The 19,638-nt window shown below is 41.5% G+C and overlaps 3 protein-coding genes across 8 annotated transcripts in view; 2 read left to right on the top strand and 1 right to left on the bottom strand.

The window, feature by feature from the left end:
• The window catches only part of LOC127509865 (putative leucine-rich repeat-containing protein DDB_G0290503), a 427,110-nt gene that overhangs the window by 34,190 nt on the left and 373,282 nt on the right, over nt 1–19,638 (top strand). The gene's annotated exons all lie outside the window — the stretch shown is intronic.
• Nucleotides 1–19,638, bottom strand: part of LOC127509969 (DLA class I histocompatibility antigen, A9/A9 alpha chain-like) — a 421,940-nt gene that overhangs the window by 50,547 nt on the left and 351,755 nt on the right. The window lies entirely within an intron of this gene.
• Nucleotides 9,865–14,907, top strand: LOC127509927 (interferon-induced very large GTPase 1-like). The gene is made up of 2 exons (XM_051889297.1): nt 9,865–9,950; nt 10,940–14,907. Exon 2 carries the CDS (start codon nt 13,361–13,363, stop codon nt 14,885–14,887), a length of 1,527 nt encoding a protein of 508 aa, XP_051745257.1. The 5' UTR covers nt 9,865–9,950; nt 10,940–13,360; the 3' UTR covers nt 14,888–14,907.

Raw genomic sequence — 19,638 nt, 5'->3', positions numbered from 1 at the left:
TCGATATTACCAATAATTCTACTAGAGCGTCAATATTCTCTTTCTTGTTCATTGGAGAAGCGTTACGGCGGGTCAAAACAAATAAAGTGTCTTTGAGACTTAACAATTTCCAAAATAAAAAGCTGAGATTTTCCAATTAACTTCATATTTGTTGTATTAAGGAGACCTTAGGCTGTTAGAAATGCATGTTGGTCAAGCTCCAGCACTTTTTGTGAATTAACTGTAAGTAGACAATGTACGAGCAAACCACAAAATATGTCCACCCTGTCATGGACAAAACCAAAGTAGTTTAAATATATTTTCATTGCATAGTTATTTTAAAATGTAGATTTTCAGTAAGATATTTGGATATCCCTTTCTCAACGATACATTTTAATTAATCAGAAAAGTCTTTTGATAATAATGAAACTACTAAAAAATGTTTGTTTTCCTATAAAATATGCAATAGTTGCACTTTCTTTTCTAAATACCATCTAACAACCAAGATATCTGGTCAAACTTTCAATCAATATTAACTGGCCCTCTTTTCTTTATGAAGAAATCACACAAAAGGTTTTGTTAACTTGTTAAAATAATTTGATAATTTTCAAAAAAGATGAAGATGACAGAGTGGACAAGGTGGACAAAAATATGACAGGGTGGACAACAAGATGACAGGGTGGACAAAGACTTTAATCGGTGAATAAAACAGGAATATCAGAGAAACAACAGGAACAAGAAGAAACCCTTAAGCAATATATGATATTCTAAGTATTAAACTAAAACTGCTCACTTGATCCGTTTAAAACCGTGGCTTCATTCATAATAAATCACCACTTTGTGTTGCTCAGAGACGCACAGTTCTGCTGTGGCTTTGTTTGGAACTATTTTTGTTGGCAAAATAAACACAATATCATCAATATTGTCTGTTTTTGTTCTATCAACTTCTTGTTTATTTTACTGTTGTATAAAATAAAAATCACATTTTCAAATCGAGCAGATATTCAGGAAAACAGCACTTTTTCTTGTGTGATTGCTTAACTATATCATATGATATAAATATAAGACAAAAACCCATTCGGGGCATTTTTTATCCTCATATCTTGAATTTAGGCACATTCTAACTACATTCTAACAGGCTTCATCACACAGTGAGTCATTGCCATACATCATCTTCCATCACTATGAAACTGCATGCCATGTAAGATGGCGTACAGGTCTGGGCCGGGCCAGGGTGCACTAAATGCGTTAATTTCAATGTGTTATTTTTTCCATAATTAATTGCACCAAATTAAAATGTTAAATCGACAGCCCTAGTGAAAACATTATCAGAATGTGGCAAAAACAATGCACATGTCATGGAAGGCTTGATGACAGGGTGGACATTTTTGCATTTAATGGACTGACAGTGTACTGTTTAAAATATATATTTTGCATTTCTGAAAAGATTTTAGATTAATTAATATTTCACTATGACAGGGTGGACATGCTAAGCTTGACAACATCCAACTACAAACACAATATGATGAAAATTAGGAAATATAAGTATAGATACTCAGTGTACTTGCAGCAGATGTTTTAACCTCCATTGAAGAAAGACCAAATGGGGGTGGGGATGTCACTGACTACACATTATCTGGTTTCTTAAAGGGGCGTTTACCCCAAAATGACAGGGTGGACAGCAATTTCAGGGAAACTTGCAAAATGCTTAATATTATGAATATAGAATATAAAGGATCAAAATTACTTGTTTTATCAAATAACTTGTTGAGGACAATAAGAACATTCAAAAAGTTTTTGAATTTTGTCATTTATTCACTTTTTACACTCACTAAAGTTAGCTGAGCAGTGTGTGGGACATGCCATAATCACATACATCCAATCAAAGAAAATGGTATAAAATGAGAAAAACACATGTAACCGTCTGGCCCTCTTCGTTTAGAAGTCACACTTGCCTTCTTTACGGTCAAAAGTGACAGAAGCCTTTAAAAGTAACTTTTTTGTTTTTCAGGAAAACCAATGTAATATATTTTTGTTCAATAATATTTTTTGATTAGTATAAAAAATGTTGAGGGTATTTTATGATACTATGCAATATTTATATATTTTTATTATCTATTTTTCCCCATTGAAAATAATACACACTTTTTCTCAAATATATTTTTTAATTACTTTTTAATTAAAGCAGTATTCCTGTAATGACGGGTCGGCAGAATGAGGATCCATTTGCAGCTTTATTAAGAGAAACACCAAAGCAGACAGGGGCAAAGGCAGAGACATAAACAGGGGCAGGCAATGGTCGAGGCAGGCGGCAGACAAACACAGTAGAGTCACAGGCAAGGATCAGGGCAGGCGGCAAACAAACACAGTCCAAATAACAGGCAAGGATCAGGGCAGGCGGCAAACAAACACAGTCCAATAAACAGTCCAACGGCAACAGAAATACAATCCACAAGAAAACGCTCAGTAGTGATCACCGGGGCAAATCAAGACTTCGCAAAGAGTGTGTGTGTGTGTGTGTGTCTTAAATAGCGTGAGTGTAATGAGGTGCAGGTGTGTGCGCAATCAGTCCCAGGAATGAGGGCCTATGGGAAACGTAGTCCGAATGTAAACCAGTCAATATTCAGGTGACGGCTCCCTCCGGTGGTGCGGAGGAGGAGGCACGAGAGCCACATTCGTGACAGAGCCCCCCCCCGCGAGCGGCTCCAGACGCGAGGAAGCGGGCGCCGGGGTCTACCGCGTGGTCGAGGGGCCGGTCTCTCCGGATGCGTCCGATGAAATTCCACTATGAGTGACGGGTCCAGGATATCATCCGAATTGACCCAGGATCGCTCCTCCGGGCCGTACCCCTCCCAGTCGACTAGGTACTGTAGTCTCCTACCCCGGCGCCTGGAATCGAGCAGTTCTCGAACCTGATAGGCCTCCTCGCCTTCGATCGTCAAGGGTGGGGGGTTGCGGGCCTCGGCTCCCTCCGCCTCTCCTCTCGGACCACCAGAGGGTTTCAGCAACGACACATGGAAAGTGGGAGAAACACGGTAATTAGCAGGTAGCTTCAAACGAAATGACACAGGAGTGATTTGCTTAATAATTTGAAAAGGCCCTACAAACCTGGGACTGAGCTTTTTGCATGGAAGTCTTAGACGCAGGTCCCTGGTCGACAGTCAGACCCACTGCCCCACGGTGTAATCGGGATTGGGACGACGACGTCGATTGGCCTGTAGCTCCTGTCGTCTTACAGCTCGTTGGAGGTGATGGTGGGCCAGGTCCCAGGTCTCCTCGCTGCGTTGCATCCACTCGGTTACGGCGGGTAGGTTGGATGGTTCCCCGGACCAGGGGAAGAGTGGAGGCTGGAAACCCAGGACGCATTGGAAGGGCGTGATGCCAGTGGCAGGTTTTTGTAGCGAGTTCTGGGCGTATTCAGCCCACAGCAGATAGCGGCTCCACTCTGACTGGTTCTGCTGACAGTACGTGCGAAGGAACCTGGTGAGTTCTTGGTTCAGGCGTTCAGTTTGTCCATTGGACTCGGGGTGGTACCCGGAGGTGAGGCTGATATTGACATTTAAGTGTTTGAAGAAAGCTGTCCATACCCGGGATGTAAACTGTGGGCCCCTGTCAGATACAATGTCCTCTGGAAGACCATAGAATCGGAACACGTAGTTGCATAAGATTTCGGCGGTTTCCAATGCGGTGGGTAGCTTGGGGAGTGGTATGAGACGGCATGCTTTGGAGAACCGGTCAATTACAGTGAGGATGGTGGTGTGACCACGGGACTCAGGGAGGTCAGTGACAAAGTCCACGGCAATATGGGACCACGGACGTTGGGGAATGGGCAGTGGTTGCAACAGGCCCGCTGGGGCTTGATGAGATGCTTTAGAGGTTTGGCAAGCTGAGCACTGGTTGATGAATTGGGTGGTGTCTAGTACCATGGAGTCCCACCAGAACCGGTTCTGCAGTAGGTGTAGTGTGGCTGTGATACCAGGGTGGCCAGAGCTGGGGAGATCGTGAACGTGGTGTAACACTTTGTCGCGGAGGTGTGCAGGTACGAAGGTGCGATCCGGTGGGCAGTTTGGTGGTGGTGCTGTATGTTCATTCGCTTGGGTGATTTCGGTCATGACGTCCCACTGAACCGGAGCGAGTAGCAGTTTGACTGGGATTATGTTTTCTTCGTTCTCTGATCGTTCCCTCTCCTCCGTCTGACGAGATAGGGCGTCTGCCTTGACGTTCTTTGACCCGGGTCTGTAGGTTACCGTGAATTGAAACCGGGTGAAGAACATGGCCCACCTAGCTTGTCGGGGGTTTAGACGTTTAGCAGACCGGAGGTATTCCAGGTTCTTGTGGTCGGTTAGTATGGTGAACGGGTGTTGTGCTCCTTCCAGCCAGTGGCGCCACTCCTCCAACGCCACCTTCATCGCCAAGAGCTCCCGATTGCCTACATCGTAATTGCGCTCTGCCGCTGACAATTTCCTGGAGTAGAATGCACAAGGGAACATCTTCGCGGGATTACCTTGACGCTGTGAGAGTATGGCCCCAATGCCTGTGTTGGAGGCGTCGACCTCGACTATGAAGGGGAGTTCTGGGTCTGGGTGGCGCAGAATGGGTGCTGTGGTGAATCGTTCCTTTAGTTCTTGAAAGGCGTGCACCGCCTCGTGGGACCAGGAAAGACGTGTGGACTGTTGTTTGGTCATGGACGTTAACGGAGCAGCGATGCCACTGAAGTTCCGTATGAACCGCCTGTAGAAGTTGGCGAACCCCAGAAACCGCTGTAGTTCCTTTAATGTGCGTGGTTGAGGCCACTCAAGCACCGCCCTCACCTTGTTGTCGTCCATCGCCACTCCCTCTTGACTGATGACGTATCCCAGGAATGAGGTGGAGGTGCGGTGGAATTCACATTTTTCGGCTTTGGCATACAGTTTGTGTAGAATGAGCCGCTGCAGTACGGACCGGACATGTTGGACGTGTTCCTCGAGAGTCTTGGAGTAGATGAGTATGTCGTCAATGTAGACGATGACCCAACGATTGAGCATGTCCCGGAAGACGTCATTGATGAAAGACTGAAAGACGGAGGGACTGTTGGCCAGGCCGAAGGGCATAACGAGGGTCTCATAATGGCCGGTGGTGGTGGAGAAGGCCGTCTTCCATTCATCCCCCTCACGGATGCGAATTAGATTGTACGCACACCGGAGATCCAGCTTGGTAAAGTACCTGGCCTGTCTCAACTGCTCCAGGGCTGCGGGGACCAATGGCAAAGGGTAGCGGAACTTCACTGTGATATCGTTCAGACCTCGATAGTCGATGCAGGGCCGAAGACTGCCGTCCTTTTTCTTAACAAAGAAGCCGGATGCCGCCGGGGAGGTAGAAGGTCGAATAAATCCTTTGGCCAGCTCCTCCTCGATGAATGCTTTCATGGCGGCAGACTCAGGCTGTGACAGGGGAAATATTCTGCCCTTGGGGGGTGTCGTACCAGGTAGGAGGTCTATGGCACAGTCACTGGAGCGGTGAGGTGGTAGTTCGGTGGACCTGCTTTTGCTGAATGCGATTGCTAGATCAGCATACTCAGCAGGTATGTCGGGCTCAGTGGTGTCGGACTCGTGAATAGTGACGGTCTGCACAGGTAAGGGAGTGATCCGTTTCAGGCAGCGATTGTGACAAGCGGCGTCCCACTGTACGATCTGGCCCTCCTTCCAGGAGATTAGCGGGTTGTGGGTTCTGAGCCACGGGAGACCAAGGATGACTGGGTTGCTGGGTGAGTGGATGACGTAGAATTGGATGAGCTCGTGGTGAAGGGCTCCCACCTGTAGGGTCAGTTCGGCAGTGACGTGCGCCACTCTTCCACCACCGACGGGTCTCCCATCTAGCGCCTCCACTGTCAATGGAGAGTTACAGTCTGTTAATGTGATGTTGTGTTCATTGATGAATGTATCAGACATGAAGTTACCCGCAGCACCAGAGTCCAAAAGTGCGTGCGTGGTTATGCGTAGAAAGTTATTTGTATGGGAATTTTGAGGCAGTTAGAAGAATAAGCGGTGGGAGGTGGAGAACTCACCGCTTTAGGGTTAGACGGAGTGGGTCGAATGGGGCAGTTGATCTTGATGTGACCAGCTTGCCCGCAGTAGAGGCACAGATGAAGTTGTCGTCTCCTCTCGCGTTCCTCTGGGCGAAGCGGAGTGAATCCGAGCTGCATGGGTTCCGAGGGAGGCGTGGTCTGAGTGGACAGCTGAACAGGGCGTCGAGAGCGGAGAAGATTGTCAATGTGTATAGCGAGGTCGATGAATTCGTTGAGCGATCTTCCCTCGTCGCGGCATGCGAGCTCGGCTTGCAGTTCCAGAGACAGCCCCTTTCGAAACAGCAGTTTCAGCGTGTCCTCCACCCAGTTTGTCTGTGCGGCGAGGGTTCGGAAATTTAAAGCATAATCCGCGGCCGTGGTTTTACCTTGGCTCAGCGACAGCAGTAGGTCCCCAGCGCTCTTGCCTCCCTCAGGATGTTCGAACACTTCCTTGAAGCTTCGTAGGAAGGCCGAGAAGGTGGGAAACACGGAACCATCCTCTCGCCACACCGCCGTGGCCCAATCCAGCGCTCGACCGGTCAACAGGGAGCATACAAAGGAGATTCGACTGGATTCAGTGGGATAGAGAGATGGCTGCTGGTTGACAAAGAGAGAGCATTGGAGAAGAAATCCCTTACATTTAGCGGGGTTGCCGTCGAACTTCTCCGGGAGTGCGAGGCGTGGATTCACGGCGGGAGCGGCAGTGAAGGCTTGACTGACGGAGGCCGCAGGCGGTGGCGTGGCAACCTCGGTGGCGTTGAATCGAAGGCCCTGCAGAGTTTTCACCAGCTCCTCGGTAAGGGAAGTCAATCGATTCAATTGATGTTGGTGAACCGCGAGCTGGTTGGCTTGGGCAGACAGCTCGGAGGAAATTTGCATGATCGCTGCTGGATCGCTGTTTGGCGAAGTCTTCTGTAATGACGGGTCGGCAGAATGAGGATCCATTTGCAGCTTTATTAAGAGAAACACCAAAGCAGACAGGGGCAAAGGCAGAGACATAAACGGGCAGGCAATGGTCGAGGCAGGCGGCAGACAAACACAGTAGAGTCACAGGCAAGGATCAGGGCAGGCGGCAAACAAACACAGTCCAAATAACAGGCAAGGATCAGGGCAGGCGGCAAACAAACACAGTCCAATAAACAGTCCAACGGCAACAGAAATACAATCCACAAGAAAACGCTCAGTAGTGATCACCGGGGCAAATCAAGACTTCGCAAAGAGTGTGTGTGTGTGTGTGTGTCTTAAATAGCGTGAGTGTAATGAGGTGCAGGTGTGTGCGCAATCAGTCCCAGGAATGAGGGCCTATGGGAAACGTAGTCCGAATGTAAACCAGTCAATATTCAGGTGACGGCTCCCTCCGGTGGTGCGGAGGAGGAGGCACGAGAGCCACATTCGTGACAATTCCATGTTAAAATAGAGACAAGGCATTTAAAATCCATTTTTGAAGGTAGATTTTTGAAGGTAGATAGTGCCATTTGGTGAGAGTAAAAAAAGAAAAACTTATGCAATGTCATGTTGTAACCACTAGATTCCTATAGAGCTCTATATAAAGTGGCTTATAAATTCTCTAGTGGTTTTTGGACACAAACACTTATTTTTATTAAGTTTTGCATTTGGATTTATACTTAGACATTCTCAAAGACTACTTTTTGTCAAGGTTTAGATTCTTTTTTTTTGGTTTGAAATGTTGATTTGAAGTGTTGGTTTTTGCATTAATTTTACTACAGTCAAACCTGAACACAGATGAGGGCATTTTGTCACACATAACATCAAAATTCAATAAAAAATAATAAAAATGAACAGGTGTGTTTTATAACAGCTTAATAAATCTGGGTCTGATCTGATGTCAAACTCTTATTTGAGTTTTGGCTCAGTTTTACCATATTGTTACAGCCACACTGGTTCATTTGTGTGTGCGTGTATAATGGTGTGTTGTGTGTGTGTGTGTGTGTGTGTGTGTTTGTCTGTGAATGTGTGTGAGTGTGTGTTTGAGTGGGTGTTTCTGTTTTGTACTCTGTATTTTAGAGTGTAACCTCTTTCTTGCTGTTCATTTTTTTACTGCTTTGTGGCTGAATTTTTGATTTTATTTCACACATTTGTATGAACTTGCTCTGTCTTATAGTCAGACTAGTTCATATATGTGTGTGTGGGGGGAGAGGGGTGCGGTGTTGGGTGTGTCTATTTTGCACTCTTGGCATTTAGGAGTGTCCCCCCTTCAGTGCTGTGCACTTTTTTTCTGCACAATGTCTGATTTGTAGTTTGTACCAACAAAAGATTCTCTCTGAGTTTTCGTATTTTTTCGTATTTCCCATTCATTTCCTATGTCAGTCATTTTTGACCGCAAAGAAGGTAAATGTGACTAATTTTTTTTACGACCCTTTAACATGTCCGGATCATGTCCTTGATTTTTTTGTGTTCATATTGCTAATTCGACAAAAGTGTCATCTCTTTCCAACGAAGCTACGATTTTTAACATTTCAAGATATTAAATTTTTCGGTCAAAAATGACTGAAGAGGGCCAGAGAGACTTATCATTGTACTTGTATGTGTGTAAATGTTTGGCACTGGACAAAAACTCAGGCATTTTGAGTGGTGAGGGGATTCTAACTTAAAGGATTAATTCACTTTCAAATGAAAATTAGCCCAACCTTTACTCACCCTCAAGCCATCCTAGGTGTATATGACTTTCTTGTTCCTGATGAACATAATCAAAGAAATATTAATAAATATCCTGACGCATACAGGCTTTATAATGACAGGATCAATGAGTATGAGCTGAAGAAAAAGCTTCCATCCACATATATCCATCATAAACATGTGCCCCACATGGCTCCAGGGGGTTAATGAAGACCTTCTGAAGTGAAACGATGCATTTGTGTAAAAAAAACAAACATATGTAATAAGTTATGAAGTCAAATATCGAGCATCCACCAGACCGCCTTCTGTAACTTACAATGCCGCCCTGATTACTGTAGTGTCCTCCTCCATTACACTCTATCATTGTGTCAATCTTCTGCAGTAGATCATTCACCTGCTCTCTGTTATTCTGATCGCTATTGTTGAAATCTGCCTCCACACTGATCAACTAGATCTCTTTATTTACTGTCCTCCTGTATGATAACACAGATCTTGTAGAAAACGCCCACAATGCAGTAATAGAGCAGAGATATTAGCGCCCCCTATGACTTTCATAAGCAGTACACTGATGACTCAGTTTTAGCCTTGAACAGATCAGTATTCACAGCACAGGACTCATTCAGTTCAGAGAGCACGGATAGAGATTTCGCTTGCTGTTGTTATTACAAAGTGCGTTCATTTACAAGTGAGTGAATGTTCTTGTTATTCATTCAGTGCTAAACAATCTACATGTGTGAATTGATCACTATACGTGCTTAAATGACAAATTGATTTAATTCTTGCTATACCTGTTCATTTAATAATTGAGTATTGTTATTTTGTTTGTTTAGATCCACTCATATTAAATCACACTCCAAACTTCTCTGTCATATTCTCTGCTCTACAACTCTAAATACCTATACAAGCCTCAAGATATTAGTGTGATTTGTCTCTTGTAATTTTTAACCATACACCGAAACACAATGCAATGCTGTGATTCAAAGTACAGGTAAAAATTATGTGGAAAATCCCTAATTTTAATACAGTAAACACTGTACCTTTTTGTATCTTTTCTTTTTTTTTTAGAATTAAATAATTGCTGAATTCATCAGTTTTATTTCCCAAACAGTGCATCTAAGATGCTTGGTTTATAAGGTTCACATACATTAAGCTCAGTGATGTTTTTCCTCATACTGTACGTTTGTCTTTAGTATGGACTCAGTGGGAGTGAATGTGATAAAAACAGCAACTGTGGGGAGATCCTTCCAGCTGGGCATGCTGTATGACTGCAGAAAAGACACATTAATACCAGGTACCTATTTTACTATTTCTGTTACATCAAATAATGATTACTTCAACAGGGCTTTTAAAATATGACATTTATTCAGACACTAAACAAATTATTTATATTTTATAATAAATATGCTTTAAACAAATTATAAATATGCATTAAAACAAATGTTGAGTTGGCTAATGCTAACAAAGTTCAGCCAAGATGGAGGAATCTCTGATCAGAGCTGTATTTTTAAATAAATCTAGTAGCAGTGCGGACGCGTTTTCCATGCGTTTTTTGACCTCCTTCAGGGTGCACTCAGAGATGTTAAAGTCACTGGTTCGGGAGGTGTCACCCATGCATCACATGGGCCAAGGTCTTGCTCTCTCTAGGTATCACAGAAGGTGAGACTGAGATAGTGATTGACTACACTTTTGGGGCCACTCCTTGCCCTTCCTTTGGTGTCACTCAGCCCAACTGACTATAATGAGAGTAAATATGATTTTAGAGAGATTTGACATGCCTATTTGAAGAAAACATTGTTATCAAGAAGTTTTTGTTTACTGACGATAGCTGAACTGAGCAGATCACAAGAAACAAGATAAACAGACAAATAAACTAGACTTTTTATTAGTGAAGTTGCTAAGCATAATTTAGGGAGGAGTGAGCCCGTCTAATCTTCCAATCAACAGCCAGAGTATATAAGCAGCTGCTTACCTCTCTTCAGTCTCAGCTGTTCCAGCATCCCTCCACCTCCCCAAACTCATCTCAGGTACCTTGCCCTATGTAATCATATCCTATATTTATTCACTGTGTAGGTATATCAGAGCTCGAGTTGAAGCTGCTTCATTGAGCCCCTCCTCAGTGGACAGCAAGCCAAATTAGCTAACCTAATACCCTAAAGATTATACGGGCAAACAAACTTGTTAATTATTTATTTATTTATTTATTTATTTTTTAGATCAAATGTGATTCTGGTAAATTGAGAGTGTTAAGAGTTTAAATGCATTTCTTCTTCTTTTTTACAGGAATCAGACTTTGGAATAAAGAGGAGCTGAAGCAGAATACTTCCACTCGTAAACAAATTAATACAGAATTCAATATCACAACTTCAGACTCCATTCAGGACAAATCTGAATTACTGAATATTGAAGGTGGACTCAAACTGAGTCTTTTAAGTGGACTCATCAATGTTAGTGGAGCAGCAAAATATCTCAAAGACACCAAGACTTCTTTCAAACAGCAAAGACTGACACTGCATTATCAAACAACCAGCAGATTTGATGAACTGATCATTAACCAGTTGCCTACTAAAAATATTCTGAAAAAATATGATGATAAAGGAATAGCCACACATATAGTGACAGGAGTGCTGTATGGAGCAGGAGCCTGTTTTTTGTTTGACAGAGAAGTTTCATCTGATGAGGACAAAAGCACAGTAGAGGGAGAAATGAAATTAGCTCTTGAGAAACTACACAACCTTGTTTCAATAGATGGAAATGCTAATGTGAATATTAACGAAAACTAGAAAAAAGCAGTCAAAAACTTCACATGTACATTTTTCGGTGATTTTCAGCTACAGTCTAACCCGACCTCTTTTGAAGATGCGATGAAGGTTTTCACTGATCTTCCAAAACTCCTGGGAGAAGATCAAAATCTGGCGGTTCCACTGAGAGTTTGGCTTTATCCTCTGAACAAACTTCACTCAAAAGTTTCCAAACTTTATAAAGACATCAGCATGGATCTAATCATGAGGATTGAATCACTGGTTGAGAGTTTTAAATACAATTGAGTTGAAATGCAGTGACCTTCTGAAAGACTCTCCTGCTTTACATTTTGCTGCATTTCATGATAAAATTCTGCAAATGAAGCAAAACTGCTACACGTACAAGTTGAGAATCATGAAGAAACTCGGTACTTTGCTGCCAGACATTCGTGGAGAAGTGATGAAGGAAACCGTACTGAATGATCTTCTACAAGAACATGATGCAACTCTATTCAGAGGAAGTGACCTCACAGAATGGCTGAAAGAGAGAGAAAGAGACTCTGAGATCATTAAAACAATCCTCAGACAGCTGAAGGATTGTGGTGCACAGGTAGAAGTGAACATAGATGCCATTAGGATGGATCTGGAGGTTAGGAATCTGGTCAGTTACACATTCAAATCATTGAACTGTTCAGATGAACTTCTTCAACAACAAACTGCCTATCTGAGTCCTTCAACACAAGGAGAAACTGATGTGAAGAGCCCTGATTTCAAGCGAAAGTCTTGGCTAACTCCTGAGATCCAGAAGATCATGAGGAGCAACTTGAAGATATTTAAGAACTTGGTCAATTCAAACAGCTGTAAACAAGACAGGTTCATTGTGTCATCAAGAGAAATGGAGAATCATCCTGGTTCCTGCATTCTCCTGTATGAACATGGATGTGAAGAAGCTGTTTGCTTTACTCCTCCATCCAAACCACCCCGTCCGATCACTGAAGAGGTCAAAGTTCAGAATGTGGTTCTGAAAGTTCCTCCATCATGTCCTGCTACAGTGGAGCTCAGATTACTGTATAAACCGAAGCAGGACACAGACTGGACATCTGAACCTGTGCTGAAGGATCAACACACAGTTACTCTGACTGATCTGAGAGCAGGAACTGAGTATCAAATCAAATGTGCAGCGCTGGGGAAACTCAACTACACCGTAGACAGTGACGTGATCAGAGTCATCACAGAGATCACATTGATCAAATACATTTAAATGATTGATTAGAAATATTTGCAGCTTTATGACAGTGAGTTTTGAATGCTTTATAGATCATTTCTCCCTGTATTGCCAATTTCATGATTTAATTAGTTGTTAATTTAGAAATGTGCCTTTCAGCAAAGTACAAGGAAACAGCTGTTAAAGATAAGTACTGGAAACAGTAATACGATAACTGTATAATCTGTTATAACACAGAGAGAAAACAAGGACATTGGAACAGCAGGAATCAGAGCAGAAGAAATATATCATCCATTTCACAGACTTCATCTTGAAGACAGGTACCACAATAAACTGAGCTGCAGATGTTCTTCAGATAACTGGACATTCATTACAGTCCCATGAGTCTTGTGCTGAAGAGAAGCTGATTCAGACTTACATACAAAAACTATGAACTACAGAGCAAGGTACATTAAAACTAAAAAGAACAATGAGGAAGATCACACTCAACAAAGAGACAATCACTCATCTGAAGATGAAAGTGATATTTTTCATGAAATGTTTTTGTCTAATGATGGAGTCGGAGGACTCACCCGATGGATGTTCAGATGGCCGTGTTTCATTGTGCTGATGGTTTCCTGAAGCAGCTGATGGTCACTAAACTGTCCCAGTGTCAGTACGCTCTGCCTCTGCTTGTTCCTGATCCATTCACACAACAGACTGAGTTGGACATTCAGACAAATCAGCAGGAGCTGGAAGATGAGAAACACCTACTATGAAACCGTCAGTCGAATCCACCCAGTCTACAAGGCAGATACTCCAATGGTGTTTTTCTTCAGGTTTGGCTCTGTGTCTTCATCCAAGTCTGAGCTGATGAACAGTCTGATCAATGAGAAACACAACACGTTCTTCCACAGGAACTGCCCAGGCAGCATCAGAACCAGAGTCCTGATGGATGGAGTGGTGGAGATCACCTGGTTCTGCCCCTCTGGATCATATGATGATAAATTCACTGACTGTGTTGCGTTCTGTAATCTACACGGTGATGCAGGAGACCATGAGAAACAGCTGCAGATCCTCACTGAAATGGCCTCATTCAATGTTGTTCTTCTACCACGACTTCAGAAGAATGACAAAAACATTATAAAACTTCAACAACTCTACAAGGACTCAAAGCCACTCATTTGTCTTTTTACTGAGTATGAATCTGCTGTAACTGCGATGAAGAAAAAATATAGGATTGGTCTGAAAGACAGAAATCAAGCAGATGTATCTGAAGAACTCAGAAGAGCTATAAATGAGTGTCTCTCAGAATCATCTTCCACTTTCAGACTTGAAGATGTGTCCAAACACTCAGACATCAGAGTAGATGAGGAAGATGATGAAGACTGCAGGAGAGGAAGAGAAGCAGCACAGAAGATGATGAGTTTACTGGAGAAGAAAGATCTGACAGAAATCAAAGAATCATTTCTTCCTCATCAGGGGAAACTGTGGCGTCAGTGGAGTCAGAAGAACAAAGAACTACATCGACCTCGAGGAGAAGAGACTGAAATGGACATCAGTATAAAACAAACAGAGATGAAGAGAATTCGTGAACAGCAGCATGAATCTGACATCAGTGAGTTTATTAAGTTCTTTTTTAAACAAATAAACTCACATGCTGCAAACCAGATGTTTTTCATTAAATGGCTCAGAATCCTCCTGGATGAACACACATCAGCTGACCTTTCTAATCTAAATCACAAGTATGATGAAACATGGTCATCAGTCTTACGACTGAAATATTACGATAAATCTGAACAACTCAAAGATGAACAAACTGAACTTGAGAGAATATCTGAGGAACTTCAAGCTGCAGCCTTTGGTCTGGACCACATCATGCGGGAGATCGGTCAGATCTATGAATCATGTTCATCTGTGAAGAAGAACAAGAAAGACCTGCAGTTTGACTTCTCTTCTCTCCCGAGTCTTGCAGCAGAGATGATGATCTCTGGATTTCCACTGGAGCTGATGGATGGAGATGCTGCTCATGTTCCTCTGATCTGGATCTCTGCTGTTCTAGAGGAACTCATCCAGAAACTGGGAGACCAGAGAGTCTTTGTGCTGTCAGTTTTAGGGATTCAGAGCTCTGGGAAATCCACCATGCTGAATGCCATGTTTGGACTCCAGTTTGCTGTCAGTGCTGGTAGGTGCACCAGAGAGTGCTTCGGCAGAGAGTGCCGTTTAGACATGATTGCTATTAAATGGAATATGATACATTTTACACAGATTTCATTCAAGCCATGATTTGAACAGAAAATAGAGATTTAAATACATATCAAACAAGACACACTTTCAATCAATCATTCAAATGTTATCACATTTACATGAATTGTGAGTGTTCTAAAGCATAACTGGTTACATGTAGCATGTGTAGACACGATATAAAATTTATGCAATTAAAAGATGTTTGATTAGTCCGTTTCAAATTGTTTGGAATAATTTGACACAGTTTATTTGTAGAAACAGTCTCTGTGGGTTTTTCTGTAAAGTTTCAACAGTGTCACTCATAGGTCACTCAGAGAAACAGGCCTGCATTGTCTCTCTGTCTCTTCTGATCTGGAGATCAAGGACTCTTTATCTTCTTGGGCTTAAATTGTGTTGTCTTTTCGACCACTTGGTTTCTACAAATGGCTTAAAGTTTGCCCCTTTCCCTCAGTCAGGAAACATGTGTAGCCATAAAAATACTTTGCAGGGGGTTGTTGATAGACTCACTGGAGTCACTTGGGGCCTGCAATGTTGATTTGGGCCACTGGAATTATGTTTTGAAAGAATCATCTGAACGATTCATTTGTCTGGTTCTTCCACAGTTCCAACAGGATCAATGAGTATGAGCTGAAGAAAGTGCCTCCATCCATCATAAACATACTCAACACAGATTGGGGGTTAAAGGGATAGTTCACCCAAAAATGAAAATTTGATGTTTATCTGATTACCCCCAGGGCATCCAAGATGTAGGTGACTTTGTTTCTTCAGTAGAACACAAATGATGGTTTTTAACTCCAACCGTTGCAGTCTGTCAGTCGTATAATACATTTCAATGGCGACACCATCTATAAGAGTAAAAAAAAAACATGCACAGACAAATCCAAATTAAACCCTGCAGCTAGTGACGACACATTGATGTCGTAAGACATGAAACAATCGGTTTGTGCGAGAAACTGAACAGTATTTCAGTACAGTACAGTAAAAAATATAATTTTTTACCTCTAAAACACCACTATGTCTGACTGCCTTGCACACGGCAACCGGTGCGTGAGGTGTGTACGCGCTCTGGCATAGTTTAAAGGATTAGACCACTTTCAAATAAAAATTTCCTGATAATTTACTCACCCCCATGTCATCCAAGATGTTGATGTCTTTCTTTCTTCAGTCGAAAAGAAATTAAGGTTTTTGATGAAAACATTATACATATAACTTTCCAACATCTTAAGACAATGTTCACAATTAATATTAGCAGTTGTTTTGCATTTTTTGCTGAAAAAAAGTAAGATTAATAGATGCCTACTTTCTACAAAGTCAGAATGTCCAGCACCATGGGTGGACATGTTGGCTTTAGGTCAAACTGACAAAACAAGCACAAAAAATTTTAACCAAGTCATTTGACCCACATACTCCAAACAGACTCAACTATGATAATGATAACAGAATTTTGGATGAAAAATTATTTCTCATGCCTCCTTCAAGAGACTAAAGAGTATGTATCCTGTGGTACACGCTGCCTGTTTAAGGGTTAAACCTGAATGAATTTCTTTCTTCTAATGACCATAAAAGTTATTTTGAAGAAACTTTTTGGGTCACCAACTGTTTGGTTACCCACATTCTTCAAAATATCTTCTTTTGTGTTCACTCTGTTCAGGAGATGAAAGAAAGTAATACACATTTGGAACAACTTGAGAGTGAGTAAATAATGACAGAATTTTCATTTCTGGGTGAACTATCCCTCTTAGCCGGACAAGGGCAGCATGTTTACTATTAAGCTGTTTCTTTAAGACCTGCACGCATCTAAAATACAGACAAGCATCCGATTTTCTCTCAACTGACGCTGTTTGACAGGCTTGTGTGCGCGCGCTTCGGGTGTACGCGCTCAAAAAAAACGCATGTCAGACAAGCACGTGAATGAAATGTTTAACCGGCAAGGCTTTAAAGCACATGCAAATAATGAATTTTTGTGATTGAGAAAAAGTGCAGTATCCCTTGAGTGTAACTCTACCGCTGCGTTAACATGTAATGTGAATGCACGTTGAGTTGTACAGTATTGGGACGAACACAAATACTCTTATCTCGCTGAAATCTTGACGGATTTACCAATGGTTTGGTTTCTTACAAATGTTATTAACGTGGCTATAATTCTGGATGCTTGAACATGTTGAAATTGCAGCTTTTCTTTTCGAAAAATGACTTAATCTTGCAGCATAGTTGTGTATCACGGCTACTTGTGCAAGTTATCAAGGCTGAGACCACAATCGAGCTGTTCAATTATATAGGTTTTACTGACACCAATAACAATTTTATCACAACTAATCTTTTGTCTAAATTACAATATTTGCGGATGTGGTTGTAGTTATTAGCTGGCTAATAACAAGAAGCTTTGAGTGAGACCTAGTAGTTACAGTTTTGCTGCTACCCAGCAATTTTACATCAGTGGGAGAGGCAGAATTGCTCTTTCTTTTCAATGTAACTTAAGTTGCACATGATTTCCAATCGGTTTGGTTTGTTAAAAACATCTTACATTATGATACAGGAAATTGCTGGCTTTATAGGAGAAGATGCCAGACTTTTGTGCAGCCTACGGATGCTCCAATCGCCGTAGTCTCAAAACGAGAGCCCGTGGGATCACCTTTCACCTGTAAGATATGGCAATATTATGATTATATTTGGGATAATCGTTAGTTACTTAGTGGATGTATGTACAATACAGGTCCTGTTACACAGGAACAGCGGGGCTATGACATAATAGTATTACAAGATTGTTGTTGACCCAAAGCTTTTTACAAGTTTGTTTACACAGTCGCAGAATGTTTCTTTTGGACACCTTTTTTTTTTTTTTGGAACAGTGATCTCTGAAGTAGGCACAGTGCAATGTCGAGGGGAAAAGCCTAGTAAATGGCCCAACCCTGAAGAAGTTAAAATAAACATGTAATAATTCAAATTATTTTATTATAATTGTAATATTCATATTATAAAAGTGTATATATATATCTCATGTTGCCATTCTGTACACTGAGTTTTAGTAGCCTATATATTGATTTAACATAAATACTTGGGCGTGTGTATATTCATGTTTGATCGGTAGAAAATTGAGCAAGTTATGGTTATTTAAAAAGTACATGCACCATTAAAACACAATGTTACGAGTGAGCGAGCTGACTGTTACAAGATGGCCGCCAGGTGCGGACGTCGACCTCCATTGGCCAGCAGCGCAGAGGAGACATTTAGCCTTTATTATGTATAGCTATAGTTGCTCTGGTCTTCGTAAACAGCCGCTAGCTGGTGAAGAAGACTAACAACAGATGGAGCTCATGCATCGGTACTCTACTGCTTTTCCTGCAGTTCCCGGATGTGAAATGTTGATTTTTCTGCCGAATTTGAACCACTGAATTTGTGGAAGCGAATTTGTAAAGCAAAATAAAATGGACTGAAAATTGCTAGTAGAATTTTATAGGTTGTATATTTAAACAGAATTAATATTTTGGAAGTGAAATTTGAAAGGTGAATATAAATTATTGAATTTTTAATAATGGAAATGTGTGTGAAATATTTTTAATTGAAATATTCACAGCTTAAATATACGACCATGTTGAATTTCAGCCCATAAAAATGCAAGCCTTAAAAATACACAATGCATCAAAATGCAAGCACAGCTAATGTAATGCACATATATATTTTTTTTCAATTACAGTTTTTTCCAACTGCTTACACACAAAATCTTTTCATGTCACACGATTTTTGAAACCTCTCACTCAAACAGCAGAACCACACACCAAATCTGCAAAACCATACACTAATTCTCGGCCTTTGACTCATTTTTCAATTTCATAAAACACTTTTTGCAAAGCAAAACACACAATTCTCTATGTAACACACAAAAATCTAACAGGAAGTATGTCAAAATGACACTAATTCATTAGTGCCTCACACTAACTCTTCACATGCACAAACACTCATTGCTTTACTTAACACCAACCAGTCATGGCTTTAGAATAGGCCTATAAATAGGCCAAAGGTCAAGTTATAGGTTTTGAACAACTTTTCTGTTGTCTACTTGCTTCCATATTCATCATTTCTAAACCCTATTGAGGATTTTTTTTTTTTTTCCACCTGGTGCTGGAAAGTGCATGATCGTTATCATAGGGATACATAACAACATAACACTTCTCCAAGGAATGGAGGAGGCATGTGGAGACACTGACACTGCTTCCATGTGATTGGGTTTCCATGTTTTATGGGCACTCTCCATAGGCGTAATGGTTTTTATACTGTACAAACTGTATATTCTGTCCCCCTACACAAAGGTTTTACCACTAGACCTACCTATGACAGAAAACTTTCTGCTATTTTAGATGTTCAGAAAACATAATTCTGTATGATTTATGTACAAGCTTGTTTCTTCATGGGGACTTTAAAAATGTCCCCACAAAGTCAAAATGCACTTGTATTACTTTACCTGTGGGGACATTTGGTCCCCTACCAGGACACACATACACACCATTCCTTGGGAATATTCACCTTTTTCAAAATTATGCTAGTTTTTTTTGGTTGCTAGTTTTTTTTTTTTTCTTCTTCTTTTGTACTGTGCAATACTGTATTCACAACCACAAATGCTTACAGTAAAAAAAAAAAAAAAAAAAGTTTCAATCTTGCTTTCAAGCTTACCATAAATTTTTCAACATCTCTCTGCCAATTACTTTCAATCTTGTACAGAAATGTACATAGCAGCTTATGAAAGAAGAGCTTTAGGCTTTGAATAACTGTATATGATATATCCAAAAATAGAA

This window comes from Ctenopharyngodon idella, chromosome 3 (genome assembly GCF_019924925.1).
Source record: "Ctenopharyngodon idella isolate HZGC_01 chromosome 3, HZGC01, whole genome shotgun sequence".
Classification (NCBI taxonomy): domain Eukaryota; kingdom Metazoa; phylum Chordata; class Actinopteri; order Cypriniformes; family Xenocyprididae; genus Ctenopharyngodon; species Ctenopharyngodon idella.
Note: the sequence above shows the minus strand (reverse complement) of the source record. Positions and strands in the feature narration are given on the sequence as shown.